We start from the raw sequence: 26,791 nt of genomic DNA on the forward strand, positions 1-26,791 counted from the left end.
AGGTGATGTGAAACAGACAGCCGGCATCCTGGACATCATTCATTTCAGTCTACCCCAGCAGACCAGTGTGACCCCCACTAGACCTGCGTCACCATCACCTGGGGAGCCTGCGCACTGTGCACGCCCTGGGCCCTACCCCAGAATCTCCAGGGGTGGAGGCAGAATATTCACTTCTAAGAGCTCCCCAGATAGGGTCGTACTCATGGAAATCAGAAAACCGCCACCCAAGACAAGCCTCATAGGCTTTCTCAGGTTTTACTCCTTGTCCTTCCCTCAGCACAGCACAGGGGTGGCCCCCAAACAGCCACTCAAGCAGCATTTGTTGAGTGCCCATCATGTGCTAAGCACTGTTGCAGGCAGCAAAGAAAACAACAAACAGAAAAGGGACTGCCCTCATAGAAATTGTATTCTAGAAGGAAGAGGTGGATAATAAACTAAATGAATGAACCAGTAAAATACATATCATGTTGGATGATATACGTTTTATGCAGGAAAATGAAACAGGAAGACAGATGTGAAAAGTCAAAATTTGTTTTTATTTTGTTTAATATTTATTTGGCTGCATCAGGTCTTAGTTGTGGTCCACGGGATCTTTAGTTCTGACTTGCAAGATCTTTAGTTGCACCATTCGAACTCTTAGTGGAGGCATGTGGGATCAAGTTCGATGACCAGGGGTGGAACCTGAGCCCCCTGCATTGGGAGCACGGAGTCTTAGCCAGTGGACCAGCGGGGAAGTCTCCAGGTTTATAGTTTTAACTAAAACGTTCGGAGAAGGCAAACAAGAAGTGACATTTGAGTCAGGATCTGAAGGAGGGGAGGCAGAAAGTCCGGAGGCCGTCTAGGGGAAGGGCGTTCCAGGCTGGGGGTGCAGGTAGTCCAAAACTCCCCAGCAGGAGCACGATTGGAATGTCTGAGGAACTAACTACAAGGAGCACAACGGGCTGGAGCAAAGTGGGCCAGCGGGAGAAGGGTGGAAGTGAAAAATCAGACAAGTTAGAGGAGGATTCTTTAGGGCTTGTAGGGTTTTTTTTTTAAAGATAATTTTATTTATTTCTTTATTTTGGGCTATGCTGTCTTTTTGATTTTCAGGCTTTCCTCTAGTTGTGGCAAGCGGGGGCTACTCTCCAGTTGCGGTGCACCGGCTTCTCATTGCAGTGGCTTCTCTTGTTGCAGAGCATGGGCTCCAGGCACACAGGCTTCAGTAGTTGCGGTTCCCCGGCTCTAGCGCGTAGGCTTGGTAGCTGTGCCGCATGGGTTTAGTTCTCTGAAGCATGTGGGAGCTTCCCAGATCAGGGATCAAACCTGTGTCGCCTGCATTGGCAGGCAGATAGATTCTTGACTGCTGAGCTACTAGGGAAGCCCAGGCTTGTAGATTTTAAAACACTTTGGCTGGAATTAGAGTGAGCTATTAGAGAGTCTGAAAGGAGTAGAAGGCCTGGTATGTGCTCATAGGACCACCTGGCTGCTGGGTTGAGAAGAGTGTAGGGGCAAGGTCAACGGCAGGGCAGTGCAGAGGCCACTGCTGTAATCCATACGAGAGTGATGGTGCTGCCCCAGCTGAGTGGCAGTGGAGGTAGGAGAAGGGTTCAGGACATGGACGCACGTTAAAGGAAGATCCAAGGACTTCCCGATGGACTGGATATGGGGTGTGGGGGAAAGAGAAGAACCAAGACATCTTCAAGGTGTTTAGCTTGTGCTGTTGGAAAAATGGAGTGCCTTCCACTGAGATGCAGACAACTTGAAAGGAGGAAGGTGGGTGGGGAAGGGGAAGACCAGAACTTCAGTTTTGGCCACATCAGGTTTGAGATGTCTTTTTAGACATTCACAAGGAGATGTGGAGTAATCAGAGGCTGGAACTCAGGGGAGAGGTCCAGCCTGGAGATATCAATTTCAGCACGTCAGGTATGAATGGTATTTAAAGCTGGATGAAACTGGGTGAGACCATAGAGGGAATGTCAGTAAACTAGAATGAATAAATCTTAGGGCTGCATCCCATTCCTGGGTCAGAAAATCTGGTTTTTAGCACTCTAGGGACCAGAGACTAAGGGTGGAAGGAAGGGTGGTCAAGGTAGATAGAGGGGGTTTCTGAACTTGCCCTTGAAGGAGGAGGAGGTAAGGAGGTTTCTGGGGGAGGAAAGAGTATTTGCCAGCCAAGGACGCATGCAGGGGTGGGGCAAGGGGATCCACAGAGGGAGGAAGGGCAGAGTGTAACCCCCCAGCCTATTTTGGCTTCTCTGTCTCCTCACCCACATTGAACTTCATGGTCAGACTTCATGGTCAGCTCTTTCAGGGATCCCCGCCACCATGCTACCCCGTGCCCTGTCTCTTTGGCCACTCCTCATTCTTGGGTCCAACCGCCCCTAGGCTGCCGGAGATTGCTGGACACCAGACCAGGCCTGGGAGGTGGGCCCAGTAGTCCCTTGGGGAGGTGATATCACCTAGGCCCTCAGGAGGCCTGAGAAGGCCTGGTGCCCTATTCCCGCCCCACAGCAGTGTCCTTCTCCCTGGGGGCTGCCCCCAATTATAAGCTCTCTCCTGCTCAGAACTTCCTTGGTCTCCCTGGGTGGTGGACAGAGCCTGCTTTGGAATCAGACTGCCCTGGGTTTAAACATCTTCTCTGCTACTTCCATCCTTTGTGACTTTAGAAAGAAAGAAAAGAAAGAAAGTGAAGTCGCTCAGTCATGTCTGATTCTTTGCGATCCCATGGACTGTAGCCTACCACGCTCCTCCGTCCATGGGATTTTCCAGGCAAAAGTACTGGAGTGGGGTGTCATTGCCTTCTCCAGAGGATCTTCCCAACCCAGGGATCGAACCTGGGTCTCCCGCATTGTAGGCAGATGCTTTACCATCTGAGCTACCAGGGAAGTACAGTTGTACAACTTGAGAGTTGTGAGTTAAGTTTTATTTGGGTCAAAAACGAGGACTGCAGCCCTGGAGGCAGTATCTTAGATAGCTCTGAGAGACTGCTCCAAAGTGGCAGTGGGGGAAGGTCAATATACAAGGTTTTGGTGAAGGGGGAGTCAATACCTTGAAGCACTCATTTTTCCAAAAGGTTTTTTGTTATTCATGAGGATCTGAGGTCACCATGAAAGGATTCAGTGCTTCTCTAAATATGAGCAGACTGCAAGGATTGAGATCATAAAATCTGTTCCTAAAAACATCCAACTATCTAAAGACCTGTCCCACCAGATTCCCTGGAGCACAGAGTGCCTCCCTCCCCCCTGAACTCCCTCCGGGGTTGTTGAAGGTCAACAGCTAGAGCAGCACAGGTTTCAGTCTCTGTAGAGGTGTGTGTTCGTCGCTCAGTCCTGTCTGACTCTTTGCAACCGAACGGACTGTAGTCTGCCAGGCTTCTCTGTCCATGGAATTCTCCAGGCAAGAATACTGGCTGCTGCTGCTGCTGCTAAGCCGCTTCAGTCGTGTCCGACTCTGTGCGACCCCAGAGACAGCAGCCCACCAGGCTCCACCATCCCTGGGATTCTCCAGGCAAGAACACTAGAGTGGGTTGCCATTTCCTTCTCCAATGCATGAAAGTGAAAAGTGAAAGTGAAGTCACTCAGTCGTGTCCAACTCTAGCAACCCCACGGACTGCAGCCTACTAGGCTCCTCTGTCCATGGGATTTTCCAGGCAAGAGTACTGGAGTGAGAATACTGGAGTGGATTGCTATTCCCTTCTCCAGAGGAACTTCCCAACCCAGGGATCGAACCCTGGTCTCCTGCATCACAAGCAGATTCCTTACCATTTGAGCCACAGGGAATCTCTGTGGAGGCGGATGGCAAATACCTTTGTCCTTGGGTCATTGGCAATGCTCTTGGTAAGTGCCAATTGGTAGTCGACTTGTTTCCTTATTTATAAAGTGAGACCACCAACAGCAGTCATCTTCATCATCAACATCATTTTCCAGGGCTACTGGTGAGAATTAATGAGGTTAAACAAGATGAGAGGTTGCAAGGCATCTGGCATGGCCTGGGGCAAGAGAGGACTCACCATAAAAGTCCATCTCTCCCACCCTCCTGCACTTCACTGCCAAACCTCTGCCCCTAGGGACTAGGCTGTTGTCTAAGCTGCCTCGTTAGTCACGCCCTCCAGCTCTCACCGGGGAGCCTGGGCCACCTCCTCCACTCTCCTCTGACCTTCAGGATGGACACACTGTCTCCCAGGCCCTGCATCCCTTCCATCTCCTTCCTGGACTCCCCTTCCTCCCAAGACAGCCACTTGCCCTCCTCACTTCACAGCCCTCAACTGTCCCCAGCTATTCATTCACTCAGGTGCTTAGTGGAGGCTTGGGGGCTGCCTTAGACTGTAGTCTTCTATGCTGGGGAACAGCCTTGGAAGACAGCCCTGCCTGGGGGCGGCCGTCACAACCCCCACAGCCCAGTGGGAGTTGGATGGGCAGACCTTTGCACCTGGTGATCAGCTGGTCGAAGAGTTGTTGTTCAGTGTTCAGTTGCTAAGTCAAATCCAGCTCTTTGCAACTCCGAGGACTGCAGCACGCCAGGCTTTCCTGTCTTTCACTAACTCCCAGAGTTTACTCAAACTCATGTCCATTGAGATGGTGATTTCATCCAACCATCTCATCCTCTTTCACCTCCTTCTCCCCTTGCCCTCAATCTTTCCCAGCATCAAGGTCTTTCCCAATGAGTCAGCTCTTCGAATCAGTGGCCAAAGTACTGGAGCTTTAGCTTCAGCATCAGTCCTTCCAATGAATATTCAGGGTGGATTTCCTTTAAGATGGACTGGTTGGATCTCCCTGCTGTACAAGGGACTCTCAAGAGTCTTCTCCAACACCACAGTTCAAAAGCATCAATTCTTCGGCACTCAGCTTCTTTACGGTCCAAATTTCCCATCCCTACATGACTCCTGGGAAAACCATAGGTTTGACTATATGGACCTTTGTCGGCAAAGTGATGTCTACGCTGTCAAGGTTTGTCATAGCTTTTCTTCCAAGGAGCAAGTGTCTTTTAATTTCATGGCTGCATTCTCCATCTACAGTGATTTTGGAGCCCAAGTCTATCACTGTTTCCATTTTTTTCCCCCATCTATTTACTGTGTCAAGGAGAATCCCTCATTTCCCAAAACGAACAACAACAACAACAACAACAAAAAATATATATATATATATACCAGAAAAGAATCTGAAGGTGCTCCACCCTCCCTTCCCTGCCGCCTGAGAGCTGAGCCTCCTCCCCTCAGGGTCCTTCCCTTCAGTCACCCGTTCCTCCCCCAGCCCTCCTCAACCCTGCTCTCCTGCTCTCTGCCTCCCTCCACCCAAAAACCTTCGCAGAAAGTGGCCTTGCCTGTCTCCTCTCCTTACACTGCTCACTCTCCTCCTGTTACAGCCTGATTTCTGTTCCTGCCACCCCACGGAAGCCTCTCCCAGGGGATGTTTTCCAGCAGCCCTTCTATCTCCAAGCGACATGTCTCAGTCCTTATCTTTCTGGACGTCCAGGCAACATCTGGCGTATCCTTCACCCCCTCTCCTTGAAACACTCTTCTTTGGCATCTGTGACACCACACATCACCCTTTAAAAGCAAAAACGAACAGCTGGTGGGCCAGTGAAAGCCCTCGGAGATGGCCGTCTCCATGTTCGGCCAGGGTCCCCTTCCCCACCTTTGGAAACCCTCTTCTGGGGTGAGGAAATCACCCCGGGTCCCAGCTTGGAGGTAGGAAGGCTTCGCTCACTGCCCGCACTCCCGCCGGCCCGGCGCACTCCCTGGGTCTCCTGATCCTTGTTCTCCCCCATTGCACCCTGCCATCTCCTCTATAAGACGGTAGACTTCCTGCAGTTTGCAGGCTGGGCTTCTCTCCTCTGCTGCTGTCAGCATTGCCAGATGCAATACGGGAGCAAACTTAAACTCACTGTGCATCTGAAATTCAGATTTCAGTGCGTTCCAGGTTTTCGCATGCTAAATTTGGCAACCTGAACTTGTGAACCTCTGGGACCCAGCTCAGTGCCTGATAGAGAGCAGGTGCTCAGTAAATGTTCATTGAAGGAATAATGGTGCAGTGCCGGTGGCAGGCACAGGCGCCGTGGGGCGCAAAGGAGAGAGAGCAGGCTCCCTAGAGGTGACACATGAGCCAAAGCAGATGGAGCTACTAACTCATGGCATCAATCAGCCCCTCCGTGGGGAGGCCTCCTTAGTGGGTTGAATGTGTGTGTGCTCAGCCGCTCAGTCGTGTCTGACTCTTTGCGACCCCATGGACTGTAGCCTGCCATGCTCCTCTGTCCCTGGGATTCTCCAGGCAAGAATACTGGAGTAAGTTGCCATTTCCTACTCCAAGGGATCTTCCCCGGCCCAGGGATGGAATCCGCACCTCCTGCGTCTCTTGCATTGTCAGGCGGGTTCTTTACCACCTCGCCACCTGGGAATCAAAGTGCGTTGAATAACGTCCCCAAAGATGTATCCAAGTCCGCTCCTAGTGCCTGTGAACGTGACCCATTTGGAAATAGGATGTTTTCAGATGTAATGTAGTTAAGGATCTCAGGATGAGATCATCCCGCATTTAGGGTTGGCTCTAAATCCAAGGACTGGTGTCCTTACAACAGAAAAGAGAGGAAGATTTGAGGCACACGTACAGAGGGAAGATGCCCATATGAAGACAGAAGCAGAGAGTGGTAGGAAGCAGCTACAAGCCAAAGACACCAGGGGTTTCCAGGAGTCATCAGAAGCTGGAAGAGAGGTATGGAATGGATTCCCTCTCAGAGCTTCTAGGAGGAACCAACCGAGCCAACACCCTGATTTTGGACTTTTGGCCAAAAACCTTTTTCAAGTTTTAAATTTATTTCTTATTTATTTACTTATGGCTGTGTTGCATCTTTGCTGCTGCGCCCTGGCTTTCCCTAGTTGCGATGAGCAGGGCCCACTCTCCAGCTGAGGTACAGGGGCTTCTCTTGTTGCTGAGCATGGGCTTCAGTAGTTGTGGCCCATGGGCTTAATTACTCTGCAGCACGTGGAATCCTCCTGGACCAGGGATCGAATTTGTGTCTCCTGCATTGGCAGGCAGACTCCTAACCACTGCACCACCAGGGAAGTCCCTGGCCAAAATCAATTGCTAGTGTTTCAAGCCATCCAGTTTGTGGTATGTGGGACACAGATGTACTCTCAAGGCTCCATCTTTCCCAGATTCAATCTGTAAGACTCTTCCTTCACAACCCTTTGCCCCCAGAATCCTTTCTAGTACCAGATCTCTTATCCTGCCAGGCACTCTGATGGCCCTGGTGATCATTAGTAGCAGTAGTGTTAATAGCTCTGTTGTGTCCAACTCTTTGCAGCCCCGTCCACGACTTTCACCCACTAGGCTCCTGTGTCCATGGGATTTTCCAGGCAAGAATGCTGGAGTGGGTAGCCATTCTCTTCTCCAGGGGATCTTCCCAACCCAAGGATCGAATCCAGGTCTCCTTCATTCCAGGCAGATTCTTAATTTGAGAGCCACCAGGGAAGCCCCTGGTGATCATTACTTTCTCGTATTCATATCCTTACATAGGCCTCTCCAACGCTGAACTTCTGCAGTGACACTGTGTCATTCCTAAGACCAGGTTATGAAACTCAAGACCAAGCTTCTGCCTTGGCCTCTTGCATGGCTCCGTCTGGGGAAGCCAATCGCCATGCTGTCAGGATGCTCATGGAGCATGGAGGTGAGGAACTGACGCTTCTCACCAACAGCCAACTCTCAGCTGCTGGGCAAGTGAGTGGGCCACCCTGAAGAGGACTGTTCCATACAGAAGACTGATGTCCAGCCAACCTCTCGGTAGCAACCCCGTGGGAGACCCAGAGCCAAAACCACCCAGTGCAGTCAGTCACTCCTGAGGTTCTGACTCCAGAAGCTTTGGGTCACTTGTTACGAAGCACTATTGTGGCCTAACCAATACAAGGCTGTTAAATGTCATGCTTGTCACTCCTAACTTTGAGGTCCCCAGGCTCCACCCTTGGCATTAGAAGTCAACTGCTACTGCTAAGTCAATTCAGTCGTGTCCAACTCTGTGCGACCCCATAGACGGTGGCCCACCAGGCTCCCCCGTCCCTGGGATTCTCCAGGCAAGAACACTGGAGTGGGTTGCCATTTCCTTCTCCAAAGCATGAACGTGAAAAGTGAAAGTGAAGTCGTTCAGTCGTGTCTGACTCTTAGCGACCCCATGGACTGTAGCCCACCAGGCTCCTCCATCCATGGGATTTTTCAGGCAAGAGTACTGGAGTGGGGTGCCATTGCCTTCTCCATTAGAAGTCAACAGGAGGCAACAACTGGTAGCTAGATTTAAGGCTGGGAGAGGGCCAGGCAGTCATCAAGTCTATTCCACTTTGATAGTCAAAGAGGCCAAGGCCAGAGAGGGGTGTACAGGTGGAAAGGGGGTGAGACGTCCTGACTTGGAGGCCCACAGCTGCTTCAGGTCTGTGTCGACACCTTGGAGCCCAGAGGCCATTGCCCCATGTAGCAGTTCCCCAGGGCTGCTGTAATAAGGCACTCCAGACTGGGTGGTTGAAATAACAGAAGTTTATTGTCTCACCGTTCTGGAGGCCAGAAGTCCAAAATCAAGGTGTTGGCAGGGTTCATTCCTTCTTTTTAAAGTAAAAAAAGAGATTTATTTATTTATTTGGCTGTGCTGGGTCTTTGTTAAGGCACGTGGACTCAGTTGCTGCATGTGGGATCCAGTTCCCTGACCGAGGATTGTACCCGAGCCCCATGCATTGAGAGTGTGGAGCCTTAAACACTGGACCACCAAGGAGGTCCCTGGGTTAGCTGGTTCCTTCTGAGGACTGTGGTGTGAGAAGGAGATGTCCAGGCCTCTCTCGCTTGTAGACGGCCATCTTCGTGATCACATGCTGTTCCTATATGTGGCTATCTGTTCCAAATTCCCCATTCTTAACAAGGACACCAGTCATCTTGAATTAGGGCCCACCCTGTTGACCTCATTTTAATTTTTATCCATAATTTTATTATTTTACTTACTTTAATAAATCTTTTCCAAATGGTTAATTTTTTAAATTATGAAAAAATGATAACACATTTACAAGAGACTTGGAAAATATAGAACAAGGTTACATATAGTTCCACTGTATATTACAATTATGTTTTAAGTAGATAAATTAAGATTTTTAGTTGGAGATTCAATATCAAACTCTCAAAAATTAACAGAATGAATATACATAGTAGTAGAAGGATATAGTCAAGATATATAGTCTTCCCAGTGGTCATACACGGTTGTGAGAGTTGAACCTGTAAAGAAGGCAGAATTCCAAAGAACTGATGCCTTCAAACTGAGGTGCTGGAGAGGACTCCCGAAAGTCCCTTGGAGAGCAGGGAGATCAAACCAGTCAATCTTAAGGAAGATCAGTCCTGAATATTCACTGGAAGAACTGATGCTGAAGCTGAAGCTCCAGGATTTTGGTCATGTGATATAAACAGCTCATTGGAAAAGTTCCTGATGCTGGGAAAAATTGAGCGCAGAGGGAGAAGAGGGCGTCAGAGGATGAGATGGCTGGATGGCATCACCGATGCAATGAATATGAACTTGGGCAAACTCTGGAAGATGGCGAGGGACAGGGAGGCCTGGCGTGCTGCGGTCCATGGGGTCGCAAAGAGTCAGTAGCAACTGGGCAACTGAACGACAAGAGAAGGATATAGTAAACCTGAAAATCACTATGAACCAATTTAACATAATTAAGATTTATACAATTTTCACACAACAGTAGGATACACATTCTATTCAAGTTCCCATAGACTATAAACTACGAAACACTAGAACATATTCAGGGTTGTAAGACGAGGTGCAAAAATTTGAATGCCTAAAGGTATTGAAATCATACAGACTGTTTCTTATCACTGTGGAGTTATGTTAGAGATCAATATCAAAATATATTTGAAAATAACTCAGATATTTTCAGGTGCAATGGACTTCACTTTGATTATTTCAATAAAGATACTGTGGCCACCTGATGCAAAGAACTGACTCATTGGAAAAGACTCTGATGCTGGGAAAGACTGAGAACAGGAGAAGGGGACAACAGAGGATGAGATGGTTGGACAGCATCACGAGCTCAGTGGACATGAGTTTAAGCAAACTCTGGGAAATGGTGAAAGACAGGGAAGCCTGGTGTGCTGCAGTCCATGGGGTCACAAAGAGTTGGACACAACTTAGCGACTGAACAACAACAGCTTAACCTGTAAAGCCCTAGGGCCCCCTTTCTAGGGTCACAGTCTCCATAATTCGTTGTTTCCTGGACTCTCTCTCCTCTCTGCATCCCAGCCACCCATTCTGTGCCCATGGCAGACATTACTAATCCCTTCTGGCATCCTGTCTGTGAAGCCAGGTGCAGACTCAGAGTCCTCATCAACAGTCTCCAGACAACCTGGGCCAGTTAAGTCTTCACGGAGAAGGAAGAGTCAGAAGAGATGATGGACAATGAACACTTGTTGAATGCATGATCGCATACGTCTAACCTGCAAACAGTTCAGAATCCATCAACTTGTCTGTCTGTTTCAGGTTATCCATCTCTGCTGACTCACCACTGGGTCCACTGAGCCTGTTCTCCACCAGAAACTACAGCCCTCTTTGCTGGTTTTCATCCTCAGAAATGCGGGCACCCGGAGGCTGTGACTTCAGGGCCATAATCCATGTCTGCTACTGGGGAAGAGAACCGCAACCCCCTCCTTCTTTTGCAGTTCCGAATGTTCTAAGGCACGGAGAGAGGTGTCTGGGGTATAGGGAGAGGGGCAGGGGGCGAGGTTGCCTGTCCACCCAACAGCCATGCTTCCTTCTTTCTTGCTAACAGAGCATGACTGCTGACTGCTCAGGTGATGGGTGGAGGCCTCTGAATCTCATGGCAGCTGTACCATGATGGGCACAAACATCATACACAAACGTGATGGGTCTGGTCCACGCAGGGGACTCCTATGCCCCTTTGCCCAGGATTGGTTTAAGGGGCACAGGGCTGCTCAGGGAGTCCTGAAAAAGGCTTTTCTCCCTGATCAAAGAGACATGCCAAGGAGAAAGCCCCTGCTGTATGTCCCTCCCCTCCTTCTCTGGAAAGCGTCCTCTGAAGTTGAGATGCCCGGAGCAGCTGCAGCCATCTGGTAACCATAAGGGGAAATCCTCTGACGTGTGAAAGAGGCAAAGCTGAGGGATGAGAAACACCTGACGCCTTGGCGACCACTGAGCACTGTCAATGGTGACACTGACCTCCGCACTTCTTAGGAGAAATAATAATAAAATGTCGGCTTTGCTCAAACCCTCTTGCCAAGGCAGGAGACGTAAGGGACATGGATTCGACCCCTGGGTCTGGCAGAGCCCCTGGAGGAGGGCATGGCGACCCATTTCAGTATCCTTCACTGGAGAATCCCATGGACAGAGGAGCCTGGTGGGCTACAGTCCACAGAGCAGCAAAGAATCTGACATGACTGAAGCAACTTAGCATTCATGCATGCACTGCACACTTTTCTCAGAGCACTTTCAAGTGGCAGGTCCCCCTGGCACACCCAAATGCATGTGAACTGGAACGATGTGGATCAGGGATATGAAAAACAGGACTCCGGCATCGGTTGCCTTGAAACCAGCCTCAGTTCTGCCACTTTCAAGCTGTGTGATCTTCTGAAGCCTCAGCTCCTTATCTCTAAAATGAAGATAATTAGAATACCTTCCTCATAGGCTTACTGTAGAGGAAAACGAGACAGTTTAGACAAGCATTTTGCACACTGTGGTTGGTACCCATGAGCATTCCATTTGTTTGTTATTCATCCACAAATTTATTCAACAATAGTTATCAAGAATCTACTATGTACTTGTAATCTAGGGTCTGGGGAATATAGCTGTGAAAATAGAAATAATAGGTACTCACAAAAGTTGGCGCTTTCTGCTGTTATTTTAAATCTTTGCCTACAAGCGGCTCCTAATAGGTTGGTAAAATCAGGGGAAATTTGGCAGAAGTGGTTTCCTGGGACCTGGTAGGGTAGGCACCTGTGGGGTGAGAGGGCCACAGGGGAGTAAGACAGATGCCCTGCCCTCTCAGGACTTGCAACCTCAAGGAGGGGACAGACAGGAAAACAGGTATGTGATTACATTAGAGTGTGATCAGTGCTGAGATGAGGAGGGGCGGGTGTCCTAGACTAGGTGAAATTGAGCTTCGTTTTACAAGGCAAATGAGAATGAGTCAACAAGGAAAGAAGCGGCAAGCCTGGTGTCAGGACTCGAATCTACAGACTCCAGGGGAACTGCAGGTGGCTGGGCGTGGCTGGCGTGTAAGTCCAAGCAGGGTGATCTGGAGAGATGTGTTATTTCAGAAGCTGTGCTTGCAAGTGATGGAAAGCTGAAATCGACCAGGCTTAGACAACCAAGGGAAGGTATTGGCTCACGTGACTAAAAAAGTTCAGCGGTTCTGTGGCTTCAGGTGAAGTTGAAGTCACTGAGAAACCAGTTTTTCCCCATCTCTTCCTGGTGCCCTCTTGACTCAGCTTCCTGGCCTTCGTCCATATTTGTAACACCCTGTTTGGGCCAGCTTAGGTCTCTAGTCTACTTCTGAACTAATCATGATACCCAGGGATGACAGTGGGGTGGGATCAACTCCACAGCACCACATGGATCCCCAAAGGAGAAACGCAAAGGGGGAAGGGATGTCAGGAGGCCTGGTTTTGAAGGAGATTATCAAAGGATATTGAAAAGCAGAGGGCTGACTTGATTAGGTTGGACTTGAGAAAGATTCCCCTGGCTGCTGAAGAAAGAATAGTTTCAGATCAGTTCAGTTGCTCAGTCGTGTCCGACTCCGCGACCCCATGAATCACGGCACACCAGGGCTCCCTGTCCATCACCAACTCCTGGAGTCTACCCAAACTCATGTCCATCAAGTCGGTGATGCCATCCAGCCATCTCATCCTCTGTTGTCCCCTTCTCCTCCTGCCCCCAATCCCTCCCAGCATCATGGTCTTTTCCAATGAGTCAACTTTTCGCATGAGGTGGCCAAAGTACTGGAGTTTCAGCTTCAGCATCATTCTTTCCAATTAATACCCAGGGCTAGTCTCCTTTAGGATGGACTGGTTGGATCTCCTTGCAGTCCAAGGGACTCTCAAGAGTCTGCTCCAACACCACAGTTCAAAAGCATCAATTCTTCAGTGCTCAGCTTTCTTCACAGTCCAACTCTCACATCCATACATGACCACTGGAAAAACCATAGCCTTGACTAGACGGACCTTTGTTGGCACAGCAATGTCTCTGCCTTTCAATATGCTATCTAGGTTGGTCATAACTTTCCTTCCAAGGAGTAAGTGTCTTTTAATTTCATGGCTGCAGTCACCATCTGCAGTGACTTTGGAGCCCCCCAAAATAAAGTCTGACACTGTTTCCACTATTTCCCCATCTATTTTCCATGAAGTGATGGGACCAGATGCCATGATCTTAGTTTTCTCAATATTGAGCTTCAAGCTAACTTTTTCACTCTCCTCTTTGACCTTCATCAAGAGGCTTTTTAGTTCCTCTTCACTTTCTGCCATAAGGGTGGTACCATCTGCATATCTGAGTTTATTGATATTTCTCCCGGCAATCTTGATTCCAGCCTGTGCTTCCTCCAGCCCAGCATTTCTCATGGTGTACTCTGCATGTAAGTTAAATAAGCAGGGTGACAATATACAGCCTTGACGAACTCCTTTTCCTATTTGGAACCAGTCTGTTGTTCCATGTCCAGCTCTAACTGTTGCTTCCTGACCTGCATATAGGTTTCTCAAGAGGCAGGTCAGGTGGTCTGGTATTCCCATCTCTTTCAGAATTTCCACAGTTTATTGTGATCCACACAGTCAAAGGCTTTGGCATAGTCAATAAATCAGAAATAGATGTTTTTCTGGAACTTGCTTGCTTTTTCGATGATCCAGCGGATGTTGGCAATTTGATCTCTGGTTCCTCTGCCTTTTCTAAAACCAGCTTGAACATCTGGAAGTTCATGGTTCACGTATTGCTGAAGCCTGGCTTGGAGAATTTTGAGCATTACTTTACTAGCGTGTGAGATGAGTGCAATTGTGTGGTACCTTGAGCATTCTTTGGCACTGCCTTTCTTTGGGATTGGAATGAAAACTGACCTTTTCCAGTCCTGTAGCCACTGATGAGTTTTCCAAATTTGTTGGCATATTGAGTGCAGCACTTTCACAGCATCATCTTTCAGGATTTGAAATAGCTCAACTGGAATGCCATCACCTCCACTAGCTTTGTTCGTAGTGATGCTTTCTAAGGCCCACTTGACTTCACATTCCAGGCTCTCTGGCTCTAGGGTGAGTGATCACACCATTGTGATTATCTGGGTCGTGAAGATCTTTTTTGTACAGTTCTTCTGTGTAGAGGGGGCCAAAAGAGGAGGCAGGGCGGCCTGCTGGGAGGTTGTTTCATTTACGGAGCGCGAGGCAGTGGCCATGGGGGAAGAGACTGACGAAAATAGGAGAGTGTTGGACTTGGAAGTGAAACAGAAGAAGGAGTCCAGGCCATCTTCCACGTTTCTACTTTGGGGACTGGTGGGGAGAGGGGGCGGGCAGTGCAAACAGGCAGTCAGGAGGTGGACACCTGAGACTTCCCTGGTGGTCCAGTGGCTAACATTCCTTCCTCTGAATGCGAGGGGCCCAGCTTCAATCCCAGGTCAGGGAACTAGATCCCCCACGCTGCAGTGAAGATAGAAGGTCTTGCGTCTGCAATTAAAGACCTGGCACAGCCAAATAAGTAAATAAAGAAAACTAAATATCTATATCAATCTATCTGTCTATCTTACTGCTGGAGAAGACTCTTGAGAGTCCTCTGGACAGCAAGGAGAACAAACCAGTCAATCCTAAAGGAAACAAACCTGAACATTCACTGGAAGGACTGATGCTGAAGCAAATCTCAATACTTTGGCTGATGAGATGAGCCAATGCATTGGAAAAAGACCATGATGCTGGAAAAGATTGAAGACAGGAGGAGAAGGGGATGACAGAGGATGAGATGGTTGGATGGCATCACCGACTCAATGGATATGAGTTTGAGCAAGCTCCAGGAGATATACTGAAGGACACAGAATGCCTGCATGCAGCAGCCCATGGGGGTCACAAATAGTCTGACATGACTTTGAGGGTCTGACAAACAACAAATCTATCTACTTTAAAGGTGGAAATCCATTTGGGGCAGGTTGAACTTGTGGTGTCTAAGAGAAAACTAAGCCCAGAAGTCCAGAAGGAAGCTGGTAGGGAATGGGGTCCAGAGCCAGGGACAGAGGCCAGGGCTAGAGATGGAGGTTGCAGTGTTCACAGCCCAGGGGGTTAAGGGTGTGGCCTGGGACCAAATTCTCACTAGCAAGGGTTTGGTGGCAGAGATGATGGGAGTCAGCTGGGAGCTCGTGTCCTCTCTGTCTGTCTGGCCCAGAGGTGGACTGAGTCCAGGCCCATCAAAGGTCCTTTGGGTTTAGAGGTGACAGCCACTAGTGACCTTGGCAGGAGCAGTCTTTGTGGAGTGGTCGAGGGGGACAGAACCCTGCAGCAGACTGCTGATTGAGTAGGAGGTGAGGATAAGGATGGAGGGTGTGAACAGCCTTTTATAGGAAGCCCAGCTTTTAAAAAAGCAAAAAGGCAGCAGTAGCTTTAGCTGAAAGTGAAAGTCGCTCAGTCTTGTCCAACTCTTTGCGACCCCATGGACCATGGAGTCCAAGGAATTCTCCAGGCCAGAATACTGGAGTGGGTAGCCTTTCCCTTCTCCAGGGGATCTTCCCAACCCAGGGATTGAACCCAGGTCTCACACACTGCAGGCGGATTCCTTGCCAGCTGAGCCACCAGGGAAGCCCAGTTGAAGGTAGCTAAAGGTGAATTGATTGAAGGGATGATTGTGTGTTAGCATGTTGGTGTACACGGGGGATGGGAGTGTCTTGGGATGAAGGGCCTCAGCCCTATGCAATCCCCAGAACCTCCCAGAACAAAGTGGGTGGGGCCAAAACCATGAGGGAGGAGGTAAATGAGGACCAAACCAAGGCACTAGGCCCCGAGTATTCACAGGAGTGTGTATGTGTATGTGTGTGTGCCTGGGAGATGCAGAGCCTGGGACGGAGGCTGGCTTTGAAGGGGGAAGGCACACCAGCAACTGGAGGTCAGAGGGAAGGAGTGGAATCTTGGGGTACAAGGGCAGGCCTTGGAGTGGGTTTCTCCCAGAGGCCTCAATGCCCTCTGGAAGCTGGAGGCCAGGTCATGGGCTAACAGCCATGCAGTGGCTGGGGTGGTGAAAGGGGAGCATGAACAGGGGAGGTTGAGTGGGGGAAGGAGGGGTGCTCACAGCTAAGCCAGGAGCCCTGGATGGGCCATGTCAGAGCAGAGCCGGCCACCAGGAGCCAGCAGTTCCGAGGGACCGGCCAGGCAGGGGGTGTGCAAGTGAGTGGGTGAGGGTCTGCAGCGGGGATGGGGTATTCTGGGTAGGGCTCAGCAAGTAGTGAGCAGACCCATTCAGCTGGATCAGTTACAGGCTGGAAAGGCGTTGAGTACTGGGTTGGGAGAGAAGTTTCCACTTTGCCCAGAAGGCAATAGGGAACCATGGAAAGTTATTGAGCAAGAGTGGGGCCTGACCAAAGCAGCATATGAGGATCTTTCTCCAGCTCTATTTCCATGGAGAGATCACACTGAAGGCAGGAATCTGGAACAGAAGAGCAGTCAGAGCGAGGCTGCAAGGGTCAAATGTCACAGAGGAAGAGCTTTTAGTTCAGAGGCCTAGGAATGCCACATAGCAATGGCCTTCAGCTGGTCCACAGGGCACGGGCTGCCTCACAGAGCAGTGAGGGGCTTCTCTAGCTCTGCTGCGGGCTGTTCAAGAGGGGACCCTTGTTTCAGAAGGAAACCAGCATTGATAGAGACTTGAATGACATGCCATCTGAGATGATGCTTGTTGGGTCTTCCCAACAATCAGATGGTCAGAGTTACTGTTCCCTCTGAGAGATGGCAGACCTGAGGCTCAGAGAGGCCAAGTAACTCACCCCGGGCCACATAGCAAGCAAGAAGCAGAGCCAGGACTCACCCAGGTCCAAGCTTCCTGGCTGGCGGGGAGCTCCTGCACTTTCCCTGCAATTCTCCTCCCCTCAGCCATTTCTCCAGGGGTTTCGGCTCCACCCCACTTTGTTCTGGGTGGTTCTAGGGGCTATGGGCCAAGGGGAGGTCCTGGGGATTGGACAGAAAGCTCAGTCGGCCCTGAAGGATCTTGACCCCATGCCCTGTACCCCGGAGAGTGGGCTTCTCAGGGGGCCCGTGTTCAGACTCCCTGGGAAGACATTTGTGGCCTGGCTGAGGTGGGCCCCCTTGGTCCACGCTGTCACCGCCAGAGGGCGCCAGCTGTGGCCCAGGTGAGGGCGAGGGGGGGAGGTTCCTTTCCTGGCTTCCAGAGGAACAGAGTTGGCTTCCAGGTCTGGAAGCTGCCCCCTCGTGGGTTCAGGGAGGCCCCATCACCTTCTCTTGTCTCTCTGCTAAGGTCTCTCTGATCTTCCACCCCATTCCTGCTCTGCTCGGGGGAGTCAGATCTCCTGGGCGCCGGTGTCAGGAAGCCTGGGGTCTCTTCTTGCTGACCTCCTGCCCGCTCCTGCTTCGGTGAGCGCGGCTCACAGATGCGCGGGCCTGGCCTCCTTTCCCTGCCCTCCTCATGCGGCCACAGTGCTGAGGCGGTGCCAAGCACCCGATTGTCACCTCTGTCACCTCCCAGTCTCTTCACAACCCCGGGTGGGAGTGTGGGCCCGTTCAGGGGGTTACTACCAGGACCGAGAGAGGAGGAAGGCAGTGCCTGGGCCACACAGCCTGCCAGTGGGCCCGGGGCGGGGGGCCCCCTGGGAGGAACAGAGGACCCAAGGTCCTGTCTGGGTAGGTTGAGGGGATGGGGGCCCTGGAGGGAGCCCCCTAACCCCCCCGCCCATGCTCCTTCAGCGCTATAGCCCACCTTCTCCATTTCCCCAGCTTCATCTCCCCTGGCCTCCTGTCCAACTCCCCCAGCTGCTCAGCCAGGTTTTTCCTGAGATCTTGCCACCCTCCCTCCCCTCCCCCACCCAAGGGCCCGCCTGCCTGCCACCCTCCCCAGGCTGAGCCCCTTGGCTGTGGCCACCGAGGGCCTGGCCAGGGTCCCAGGCACCACGCCGCAGCGGCCAGGCTGGCCTGGCCAGAGCTCAGGACAGTCCCAGTCTGTCTGGCAGGGCTACGGGTTCGGGATTGGCTGGAGCCGCCCCCGCCTTTGGGAGGAGGGAGAGGGGAGGCTGAGGGCTTGTTCAAGGTCACCCTCCTTTTCTCTCCCAGCATCCCGCTTCGACCTTTGTCCCCTCTGCCTCACCTCGAGGAGGAGGGAGGGGGTGAGATGCCTAACGCGCAGAGGACAGAGGAACAGTGAAGAGGAAGCATTTGGGGGCTTCTGGCATTTATTCAGCAAATATTGAGTGCCTACTATATACCAGGCACTGAGAACACAGCAGTGAACACAGAGGACCTAATCCCTGCCGGTGGCTCAGCAGGGAGACAGTGGAGAAGTAAACAATCACAAAAATATTGTAAACTTGTATCCCTAGCAGTGTGGCAAAGGCTCTGGCTTCCCTGGAGATCTCAGGGTGAGGAGCCTTATCTGGCCTGGGTGGGCGGCAGGAGGCCGCCTTCGGACACAGCCTGCGGCTTTAGTTTCGTGGAGGCCCCTGTGGGGGCAGTGCCAAGCCTCAGTTTCCTCAACTGGAAAACGCAGGAAACAAATGTGCCCGGATCAGATCACTGGGCTCCTGCCCAGTGGCCTGCAGGCCTCAAAAAGCAAGCACCAGCATCCTCCCTGAGGAAGGGCTAGGGGAGCTCCCTGGCGGGGAGGGCACTCCAGGAGACCAGCGGCCCTCACAAAGCTCCGAGGTGGCCTCAGGGAGCCGATGGACCCCAGTGCTGAGCTCCCCCGGCCCCTCGGCCTAAGGCAGGAGAGGAGGGGCTGGTCCCTGGCTGCCTCCTTGCTCCCCCTCCCATACCTCTGTGTTCCAGGCCACGTGGCACCTCGGTGCTCTGGGAGAGGATTCCTCACCTGGGGCTGGGGGAGCCAGGGAAAAGTGGGCGGCACGTGGGGTACTGCTGAGACCAGGCTCTGTTGGAGCACCCGGTCTATTGCACCCTACAGCCCCAGGGCAGGGAGGGGGTGCTGTCTCTTTAAGAGCCTTCTGGCTGCTGGGAGCAGATGGCCAGGCCGGCCGGGGCCCCTTGTCCTTTGTGTGGCTTTGCACAAAAGAGGGGGCCAGCTGGGGAGGGGGGGTGGCTGCAGCAGGTGGGAGGGTGGGGCCTTGCCCCTCCCCCTCCTAACCCTGTAAGGATGCCCCTTGGGGAGGTTTGCTCACTAGGAATGTACCTCCTCTCTGGACATCGTGGCCCCCACCGTCATCCCCAAATTCCTAGGATACCCTTCCCATGTGGTGTCCCACCTCCTAGGCAGAAGCCTCATCACATCAGGGTCCGCAGACTCCCCCCGCTCCTCTGCAACTCCAAGGCATAAGCCTTCTCTCCCTGCCCCCACCTCCAGAGTAGAATCTTCTCTGGCCCTGAGCTCCAGGCTCCAGGGAGAAGTGAGAACACAGCTACCTCCTTATGGGGGGCAGGGTGCAAAGGATGGCAGGATGCTGGTGACTGGGGGTACCTGGGGCAGCCTGGGAGGAGGGAGGCCAGAATGAGCATGATGCTGAGGTCTGGGGGTGAGGTGAGATGCTGGGCCCTGGACCCTGAGTATGAGTATGGAAAAGAGGCGAGGGGGAATTAGGGGACTCAGCCGAGGCCCTGCCTAATGGGGGGCTGCTGTGGGCAAAATGGAAGACTCCATCATAGGAGAGAGCTGTGAGCAGCCCTGGCTGCCTGCCAGGCGGGAGGGGACAGAGAGGAGAGGCTCCCTAAAGATTGGAGGTGCTGGGGGTGGGGTGGCACCCTGCCACTCAGGAGGGCTTAGGCTGAGGAGGCTCTTTTCATTTGTAGCCGACCTCACAGCTCAGACCTGCCCTTGGCCTATTCGTTCTCCTCTATACAGACCTCCCCACCCTGGGGCTTGGTGCCCAACCCATGATTTAAGAGGAGGAAAAAGGCCCCAGCGCTCTGGCCGGAGGTGTGGCGGGCAACGTGGCCGCTGGCTGGGTGGCCCCAGTTGTGGCCCGACAGCACCGCAGCGGGGTGGGGTAGGGCCTGACTCTGCCCAGCCGCCCTCAGGAGCCCCCGGGACCTGGAGGCCCCGGCCGGGTCGTGGCCCGACCGCAGGACCCCGGCCGGCTGGCCGCAGGCAGCGTGTGGGGGCGGGGACCCCTGGCTGGGCCCGGGGTTGCTTCTAAATTTAGGAATCTGATTACAGAGTGGCCGAGGAAGGGAAGGGAAGGGAAGGGAGGGGAGGGTGCGAGCGCCGGCTCGGCTCAGCCTGGGCACAGCGGGGTGTGCCCGGGCGGAGGTGCGTCTGGGAGTCTGGGGTTTGGGTGGGAGGGGCCGCGGGCGGGAGGGGGCCTTGGCCTGTGTGCGCCGCAGCACGTGCCTGGGGCGGCGGGGACGGGCACCGGCGCGGCTCGCAGGCTCCGAGCCGCCGCCGCCGGTGTGTGTGCTGGTTCTTTGTGTGCCTGGCAGGGTGGCTGGGTCTGGCTTTGAAAGTCTCTGCCCACCCCCTCCCCCCTCTCCGTCTGTGCCGCGCTACCCGCTTCCCGGTCTGTCACGCTGCCCGTGCTCGCCCTGGGGGAGGGGTCTCTCCGCCCCGCTGGGGTGACAGTGAACTCGGGGCGGGCGTGGGTGGGGGGGAAGACAGACCCCTAGCTTTCCCCCCACTCTGCAGTCCAGGTCTTCCCCTGCACTTCCCATGCCCCATCCCGCAACCCCATGGGCCACTGTTTTGGGGTGCGCACTGCAGCCGTTAAAGGGAATTGAGGTGACCCCTGGGGACCGAGTGATGCACACCAGAAGCCAGGCTCCTTGGCCCAGTAGCTCTTGGAGGAATTCAATCCTCGCCTGTCCGGCCTCCCATCCGCTCTGGCCCCCAAGGGCGCATGAAGTGTGTGTGTGTGGGGGGGTTCCCCCTGCGGAAGGGGGGGGGGCGGGGAGTTCCTTGGCAGGAAGGGAAATGGAAGGAAAAGCTGGGCTCCACCCGGGCGGGCGGCCTCAGGGCCCCCGGGGCAGGCGGCGGTAACCCGAGCCCGCTGCTGTGTGGGGCTGGTGTGCGCGTGGGTGGGGCTGACCCCTGGCTACTCCTGGGGGTGGGGGGGGGGCAGAGGGTCTCCCCCTGGGGGGTAAGTCTGCGAGCCCCGGGGCCCGGCAGAGGGAAGCGCGCGCCACCCGGGTCCTGACCCCACCCCCCGGAGGTCTAGCCCCGGCCCCCAGGCCCCGCCCCCCGGGCCCTGCCTCCCACCCCAGGGCCAGATGTTCAGCTGGCGGAGGCATCGGCTGGGGGAGGGGTGCTGAGGCCGCAGCCGGCACTACTTCCCTGCCAGCAGCTTCATTGTGTGCGCGAGGAGCGAGCGGCGGCGGAGAGCGGGCGGGCGAGCGAGCAACCCGAGCGCGCCGGGGAGAGCGAGCGAGCGAGCGAGCGAGCGCGCCGGCTAGGGTGCGAGGCGGCGCCCGCGGCTGCGCTCCCCCGCCTCCCGGCAACTCTGCCCCAGCGCCGCGCGCCGTGCGCGCCGTCCCGCCGCCGCCGGCTGCCGTCGCAGGCGGGGGTCTGGTCCGGACAGGGGTCCCCGCCCGGGACTGGGGCATCCTGGTGCAGCCGAGAGACGCGGAGCTCGCGGGGAGGGGCGGGGGCGGGCGGCAGTTGCGCCGCAGCGCCCGCTCGCTGAACTGCGTGGGCAGGCGGGCAATTGGGGCTCCAGGGCGCCCCGAGGGCAGGTTGCCCCGACTTCTCCGGGGAGCCCCCAATTCCGTGGGGGCGTACAGAACGAGCGCGCCGCAGCCGACCGGACCTTGCGGCTCTTACCCCGCGTACCCCACTTCTACACAAACTTTTCTGAAGCCCTCACCTCTGGGGGTCGCGGAGAGCGCCGGGCTGCCCGCTGGGCTTCTGCCCCGCCGGACCCTAGCCACGCTTGACCTCCTGGCTCTCGTAGCCTCAGTGGCGACCCCTCCAGGCCGGGCCGGGCACAGCACTCCGGGCGAGCGCGGCAACCACCGCGGCTCTGCGAAGGCTCCCGCGCCCCCCGGGGCGGCTGGGCGGGGGTAATGCCCTCGGTGATGGAGAAGCCGAGCGCGGGCTCCGGGATCCTGTCCCGCAGCCGGGCCAAGACGGCGCCCAACGGCGGACAGCCGCACTCGGAGGATGACAGCAGCGAGGAGGAGCACTCGCACGGTGAGCCCGGCAGCCTGGGGTTAAAGGCGCACCGGCCCGGGGCGGGGGGAGACGCGCGGGGCAGAGTTGCCGACCCCAGGGGTACTATTAGGCATGGTTCCTGCCCTCCTTGAATCGGAGCCTTTGCTTTGCTCCCCGCAAGCCGGCACAGGGAATCTGGAGGCTGGGCCCCTAGCTGCCGGGGAGGCGGTCCTGCTTCTCCCCTCCCTGCCCTCAGTCCCCGAGGTACTCAGGCGTCCCTCCCTTTCACAGCTTAGGCTCCTTATACCTTACCACCTTGCAGAGGACTGAGATCTGGCCGGGGCAGGAGCTGGAAAGACACCTCCACACCAAGCCGTGAGGCTCATGTGGTGGGGAGGAGCCTTGGATTCCCTGCAGGGCTGTGGTCCAGGTCTAGGGGCAGCCCTCCAACCCCCCCCCCCCCACTAAGTCAGAACAAAGGGCTCTGCTGGGCCTGGGCTTTAAAACTGACCCCTATCCTTCCCAACGCATTCCGCCCCCCCCGCCCCCGGGCTATAGCTAGGCAAGGTCTCTCCCTTTTCCAGCTCCTTCTGTGATTGAGGGTAACTGAGGAGATGATCAGGGAAAAGTGAGCCTCCTGGAAGGTGGGGGCCCTGGGTGGTCAGGAAGAACTCCAGGCCAGCCACCTCCCCCGCCACATCCTCCCATCCTCCCACCCTCCCTCCCTGGAGTCCTGACTGCCTCCCCCTGGCTCCACAGACAGCATGATCCGCGTTGGAACCAATTACCAGGCCGTAATTCCGGAGTGCAAGCCTGGTGAGTGGCAGGACAGGCTGTGAAGGGAGGAGACTTGAAGGCCCGTGGCTTGGCCCTGGGTCCCACCTGGGGGAGCCCTTGACTGGCGCCCACTGGTGGGACAGGCGGGTGTGGGTGGCCGGCCCTGTGGCATGGTTAGTTTTCCTGCTCTGCCTTCCTGTCTGGTTCTCTGCCCCTCCTTCCCCTCTGGGCCTCACCTCACAGGCCTCACTCCACCACCCTCTGGCCATGGGTCCAGGGCAGGGCCACCCGGGTGATGGTGTCCTCTGTCCTCTGCCTTTCAGAGAGCCCCGCACGCTACAGTAACAAGGAGCTGAAGGGGATGTTGGTGTGGTCCCCCAACCACTGTGTGTCAGATGCCAAGCGTGAGTGGGGTGGGACCCTGGGTTCATGCATATCCTTGGGAGCTGGGGGCCTGGTTCTCCTATCAGCTGCCGGCCGGCTCTTCTCGGAAGTGGGCTAGAGGCTGAGACATGTGGGTTCAACCCCTGCCCTGGGGCTCAGGGTCAGGGGCCTAGTCCCTGGGGGCATACCCCTGTCTGGACAGGCCTGGGTTAGGAGTTGTAACCCCTCCTCCAAGAGCTGGCTCCTCCCGCCTCTGCAGTTGACAAGTACATTGCGATGGCCAAGGAGAAGCACGGTTACAACATCGAGCAGGTGAGCCTCCGTCCCGCAGGGATTCGGGGAGGAGACAGCACCGTACTAGGGGCAGCTGAGCCTGAGTCCTCCTCTCTCCTGGGCCAGGCACTGGGCATGCTCCTGTGGCATAAACACGACGTAGAGAAGTCGCTGGCTGACCTGGCCAACTTCACCCCATTCCCGGATGAGTGGACGGTAGAGGACAAGGTGCTGTTTGAACAGGCCTTTGGCTTCCATGGCAAGTGCTTCCAGCGGATCCAGCAGATGGTAAAGCCCTCCACCCCTGTTGGCGCTCCTTGGCCCCTTCTTTCTGATAAGCCTTCCCGGGGCCTGGAGTCTTAGGTGGGCTCCAGCCTCTGGTGTTCCCCCTGCCCCCAGCTGCCTGACAAGCTGATTCCTAGCCTGGTGAAGTATTACTACTCTTGGAAGAAGACCCGCAGCCGGACCAGTGTGATGGACAGACAGGCTCGGCGGCTTGGGGGCCGAAAGGACAAAGAAGACAGGTGGGGGCCCAGGGCAGCTGTAGGTGGGGGTAGACGGCGCTCCTGCAGGCCCTAGCCCCTGCCTCACCCGCTCCTTGGCCCCCGTGTAAGCAGCGATGATCTTGAAGAGGGACGAGGAGCCGTGAGTGAGGGGGAGCCGGACGCTGGAGACCCCAAGAGAGAGGTGAGGGGGTAGACTCTGCTGGCCCGCCTGCTGGCCTGCCCTCTCCTTGGGCTCTGCGCCGCCCACCTCTTCTTTTTTCCCTGGCAGCCTCTGCCCTCTCGGCCCCTGAATGCCCGCCCAGGCCCAGGAAAGAAGGAGGCCCAGGGCTCCCAGTACCGCCACCATCCTCTGAGAACTCGGAGGCGCCCGCCCAAAGGCATGTACCTGAGCCCCGAGGGCCTCACCGCAGTGTCGGGGAGCCCGGACCTTGCTAACCTCACGCTTCGAGGCCTTGACTCCCAGCTCATCTCCCTCAAGCGCCAGGTAGGGGGCCCAGGGAAGGGAGGAGCTGTGAGAGGTGACAGTCGGCAGGTGGGAACTCTTGACTGGGGGCAGCTGAGGTGTAAGGGAGGTTGTGTGGTTGCCAAGCCTGCATCTTCCCCATCCTCTGGGTTTTTGGGTAACTTGATGTTCTTTTTTGGTCATTAAAAAATAAATCAATAATGCTAGTCTTTGAAAAGGGGCGAACCCGTGTGTCTCCCCTGCTGAATGGTTGTGAGCGATGAGATGAGGTAAATGGCTGTGTGAGGGTTGCTATGATGGCCCTCCCTTGACTTACCTTCCCAGGTGCAAAGCATGAAGCAGACCAATAGCAGCCTCCGCCAAGCCCTAGAGGGCGGCATTGATCCACTCCGCCCCCCTGAGGTGAGGCTGCTCTTCCAAGTTTGAGGGGCAGGAGGGAGTCTGGCAGCAGAGCAAGAAAGGGGAGTTTTGTTTGGAGAGCAGGCCCTCTGTTCCCCTATATTTGAGTCTCAAGGATCCGTGCCTTGCTCTGTAGGCCAATACCAAGTTCAACTCCCGCTGGACCACGGATGAGCAGCTCTTGGCCGTACAAGGTGGGTGAGGCTCTGGGGAGGACAGAGGGCCCCAGGAGTGTCTCCTTCCCCCCAGGGAGCTGGGGCAGAGGGGAAGGATCAGGAAAGTAACTAGATCTAAGGCGGTATTCACACTCTGCTGCCCTTTTGACCCTTGCAGCCATCCGTAGGTATGGCAAAGACTTTGGGGCTATTGCAGAGGTGATTGGGAACAAGACTCTGACCCAGGTGAAGACCTTCTTTGTGAGCTACCGGCGCCGCTTCAATCTGGAGGAGGTGCTGCAGGAGTGGGAGGCCGAGCAGGATGGGGCCCCTGGAGCCCCGGTCCCCATGGAGGAGGCTAGGAGAGGGGCTCCCTTGCCAGCCCCAGCCCTAGAGGAAGATGATGAGGTGAGAAGGGGAGAGAGAAATGCTGCGAGGAGAGAGAGGAACCACCTCCGTCCTTAAAGACTGGGCTGAGGGCACGCTCGAACCTGGTTTCTCACTCTTCTGTCTCCTCTCAGGTCCAGATTACATCCGTCTCCACGTCGGGACCCCGATCGGGGCCCCCTGCGCCGCCCCCTCCTCCACCTCCCACCTCGCTGTCCCAGCCGCCCCCACTGCTGAGGCCACCCTTGCCCACTGCCCCCACCCTGCTTCGCCAGCCACCCCCACTCCAGCAGGGCCGTTTCCTTCAGCCCCGGCTGGCCCCCAACCAGCCACCACCACCTCTCATCCGCCCTGCCCTGGCTGCATCCCGCCACAGTGCCCGCCCTGGCCCTCAGCCCCCACCCACCCTGATTGGAGCCCCTCTGGAGCCTCCGGCACCCTCGCTCTGAGCGCCGAGGCTCTCCGCCAACCAGAGGCTCCAGAAGCCCTCGGCTGGGCGTCCCTGGGGACCTCCAGCTTCAAACCAAGGACAGAAGGGACTAGAGGTCGCGCCAGGTCTTTCGAGGACCCGGGGCTGCCGCGACGGGCACAGCTGGCCCCGTGGATTCTGCACGTTGTTTCTGGTGGCCAAGCCTGGCCAGGGTCTGGGGCCTTGTGAGCTGGCCTGAGGGTACTTTCTTTTCCTGGCTGGGACTGGAATGGCTGCCTCCTAGGCTGCCAGGGCTTGGCCTTTGGTCCTGCCCTTCGTGTGTAGGGGGTAGTGACCATAGTGTGGGGGTTGGGGGCGAGGACAGTTTAATGTGCTGGCTGTTCTTCCTCTTTCCCTTCTTGTAGCAATAAGTCTGGGTGAGGTGGGGAGGGCGCTGGAGGGGGGAGGTGGGCAGAAAGGTCCCTTGGGGCCAGAGAGCTAGCTCTCCTGTCTTCAGGGGCTGGGGTGGGGATGCTGAGGAGCTCTGAGGGTGCCCCCCCCCTGTCCACCAGCCTGGAGTAAGGAGGGTTGGGAACATATGCAGACATGGGTTTATTTTTCAATGTTTTTTTAAAAATAAAACCTTCAAGCTCACTGAATCTTTTGGTTTAAGGGTCCCAGGCTTACTGTCTTTGTCAGGGCCACGGGTCCACCCAGCACTGTCCCCCAGGCCCCAAACAGCAATCAGTTCTCCCAGCAAGGCAGGTGGGCTGGGCCATATCTTGCCCATGGGGACTGGGTCCCTGCCCAGTTGGGA

General features: G+C 55.1%; 1 protein-coding gene and 1 non-coding gene across 3 annotated transcripts; one reads left to right on the forward strand and one right to left on the reverse strand.

Moving 5' to 3' along the window:
- Window positions 1–2,792: 2,792 nt before the first annotated feature.
- Window positions 2,793–2,864, reverse strand: TRNAC-ACA (transfer RNA cysteine (anticodon ACA)). Its single transcript has one exon. It is a non-coding gene; the product is annotated as a tRNA-Cys (tRNA).
- An 18,435-nt stretch (window positions 2,865–21,299) lies between these two features.
- RCOR2 (REST corepressor 2) lies at window positions 21,300–26,589 on the forward strand. Of its 2 annotated transcripts, XM_005894138.2 has the most exons (12): window positions 21,303–22,260; window positions 22,981–23,037; window positions 23,322–23,402; window positions 23,642–23,694; window positions 23,782–23,943; window positions 24,055–24,179; window positions 24,273–24,342; window positions 24,430–24,645; window positions 24,949–25,026; window positions 25,160–25,217; window positions 25,357–25,586; window positions 25,700–26,164. In XM_005894138.2, exons 1-12 carry the CDS (start codon window positions 22,134–22,136, stop codon window positions 26,012–26,014), a joined length of 1,572 nt encoding a protein of 523 aa, XP_005894200.2. In that variant the 5' UTR covers window positions 21,303–22,133; the 3' UTR covers window positions 26,015–26,164. The 2 variants fall into 2 exon arrangements, with proteins under 2 accessions (XP_070216226.1, XP_005894200.2); XM_070360125.1 differs by lacking the exon at window positions 25,357–25,586 and having other exon boundaries at window positions 21,300–22,260; window positions 25,700–26,589.
- The last annotated feature ends 202 nt before the right edge of the window (window positions 26,590–26,791 follow it).

This window comes from Bos mutus, chromosome 22 (genome assembly GCF_027580195.1).
Source record: "Bos mutus isolate GX-2022 chromosome 22, NWIPB_WYAK_1.1, whole genome shotgun sequence".
Lineage (NCBI taxonomy): Eukaryota > Metazoa > Chordata > Mammalia > Artiodactyla > Bovidae > Bos > Bos mutus.

What these genes read in the sequence shown, in the direction of transcription:
- RCOR2 (XM_005894138.2), top strand. Translation starts at nt 22,134, where the DNA reads ATGCCCTCGGTGATGGAGAAGCCGAGCGCGGGCTCCGGGATCCTGTCC. An exon ending in TCATCTCCCTCAAGCGCCAG is followed by an intron (nt 24,646 to 24,948) that starts GTAGGGGGCCCA and finishes TTACCTTCCCAG; the next exon opens with GTGCAAAGCATGAAGCAGAC. An exon ending in CCCTAGAGGAAGATGATGAG is followed by an intron (nt 25,587 to 25,699) that starts GTGAGAAGGGGA and finishes GTCTCCTCTCAG; the next exon opens with GTCCAGATTACATCCGTCTC.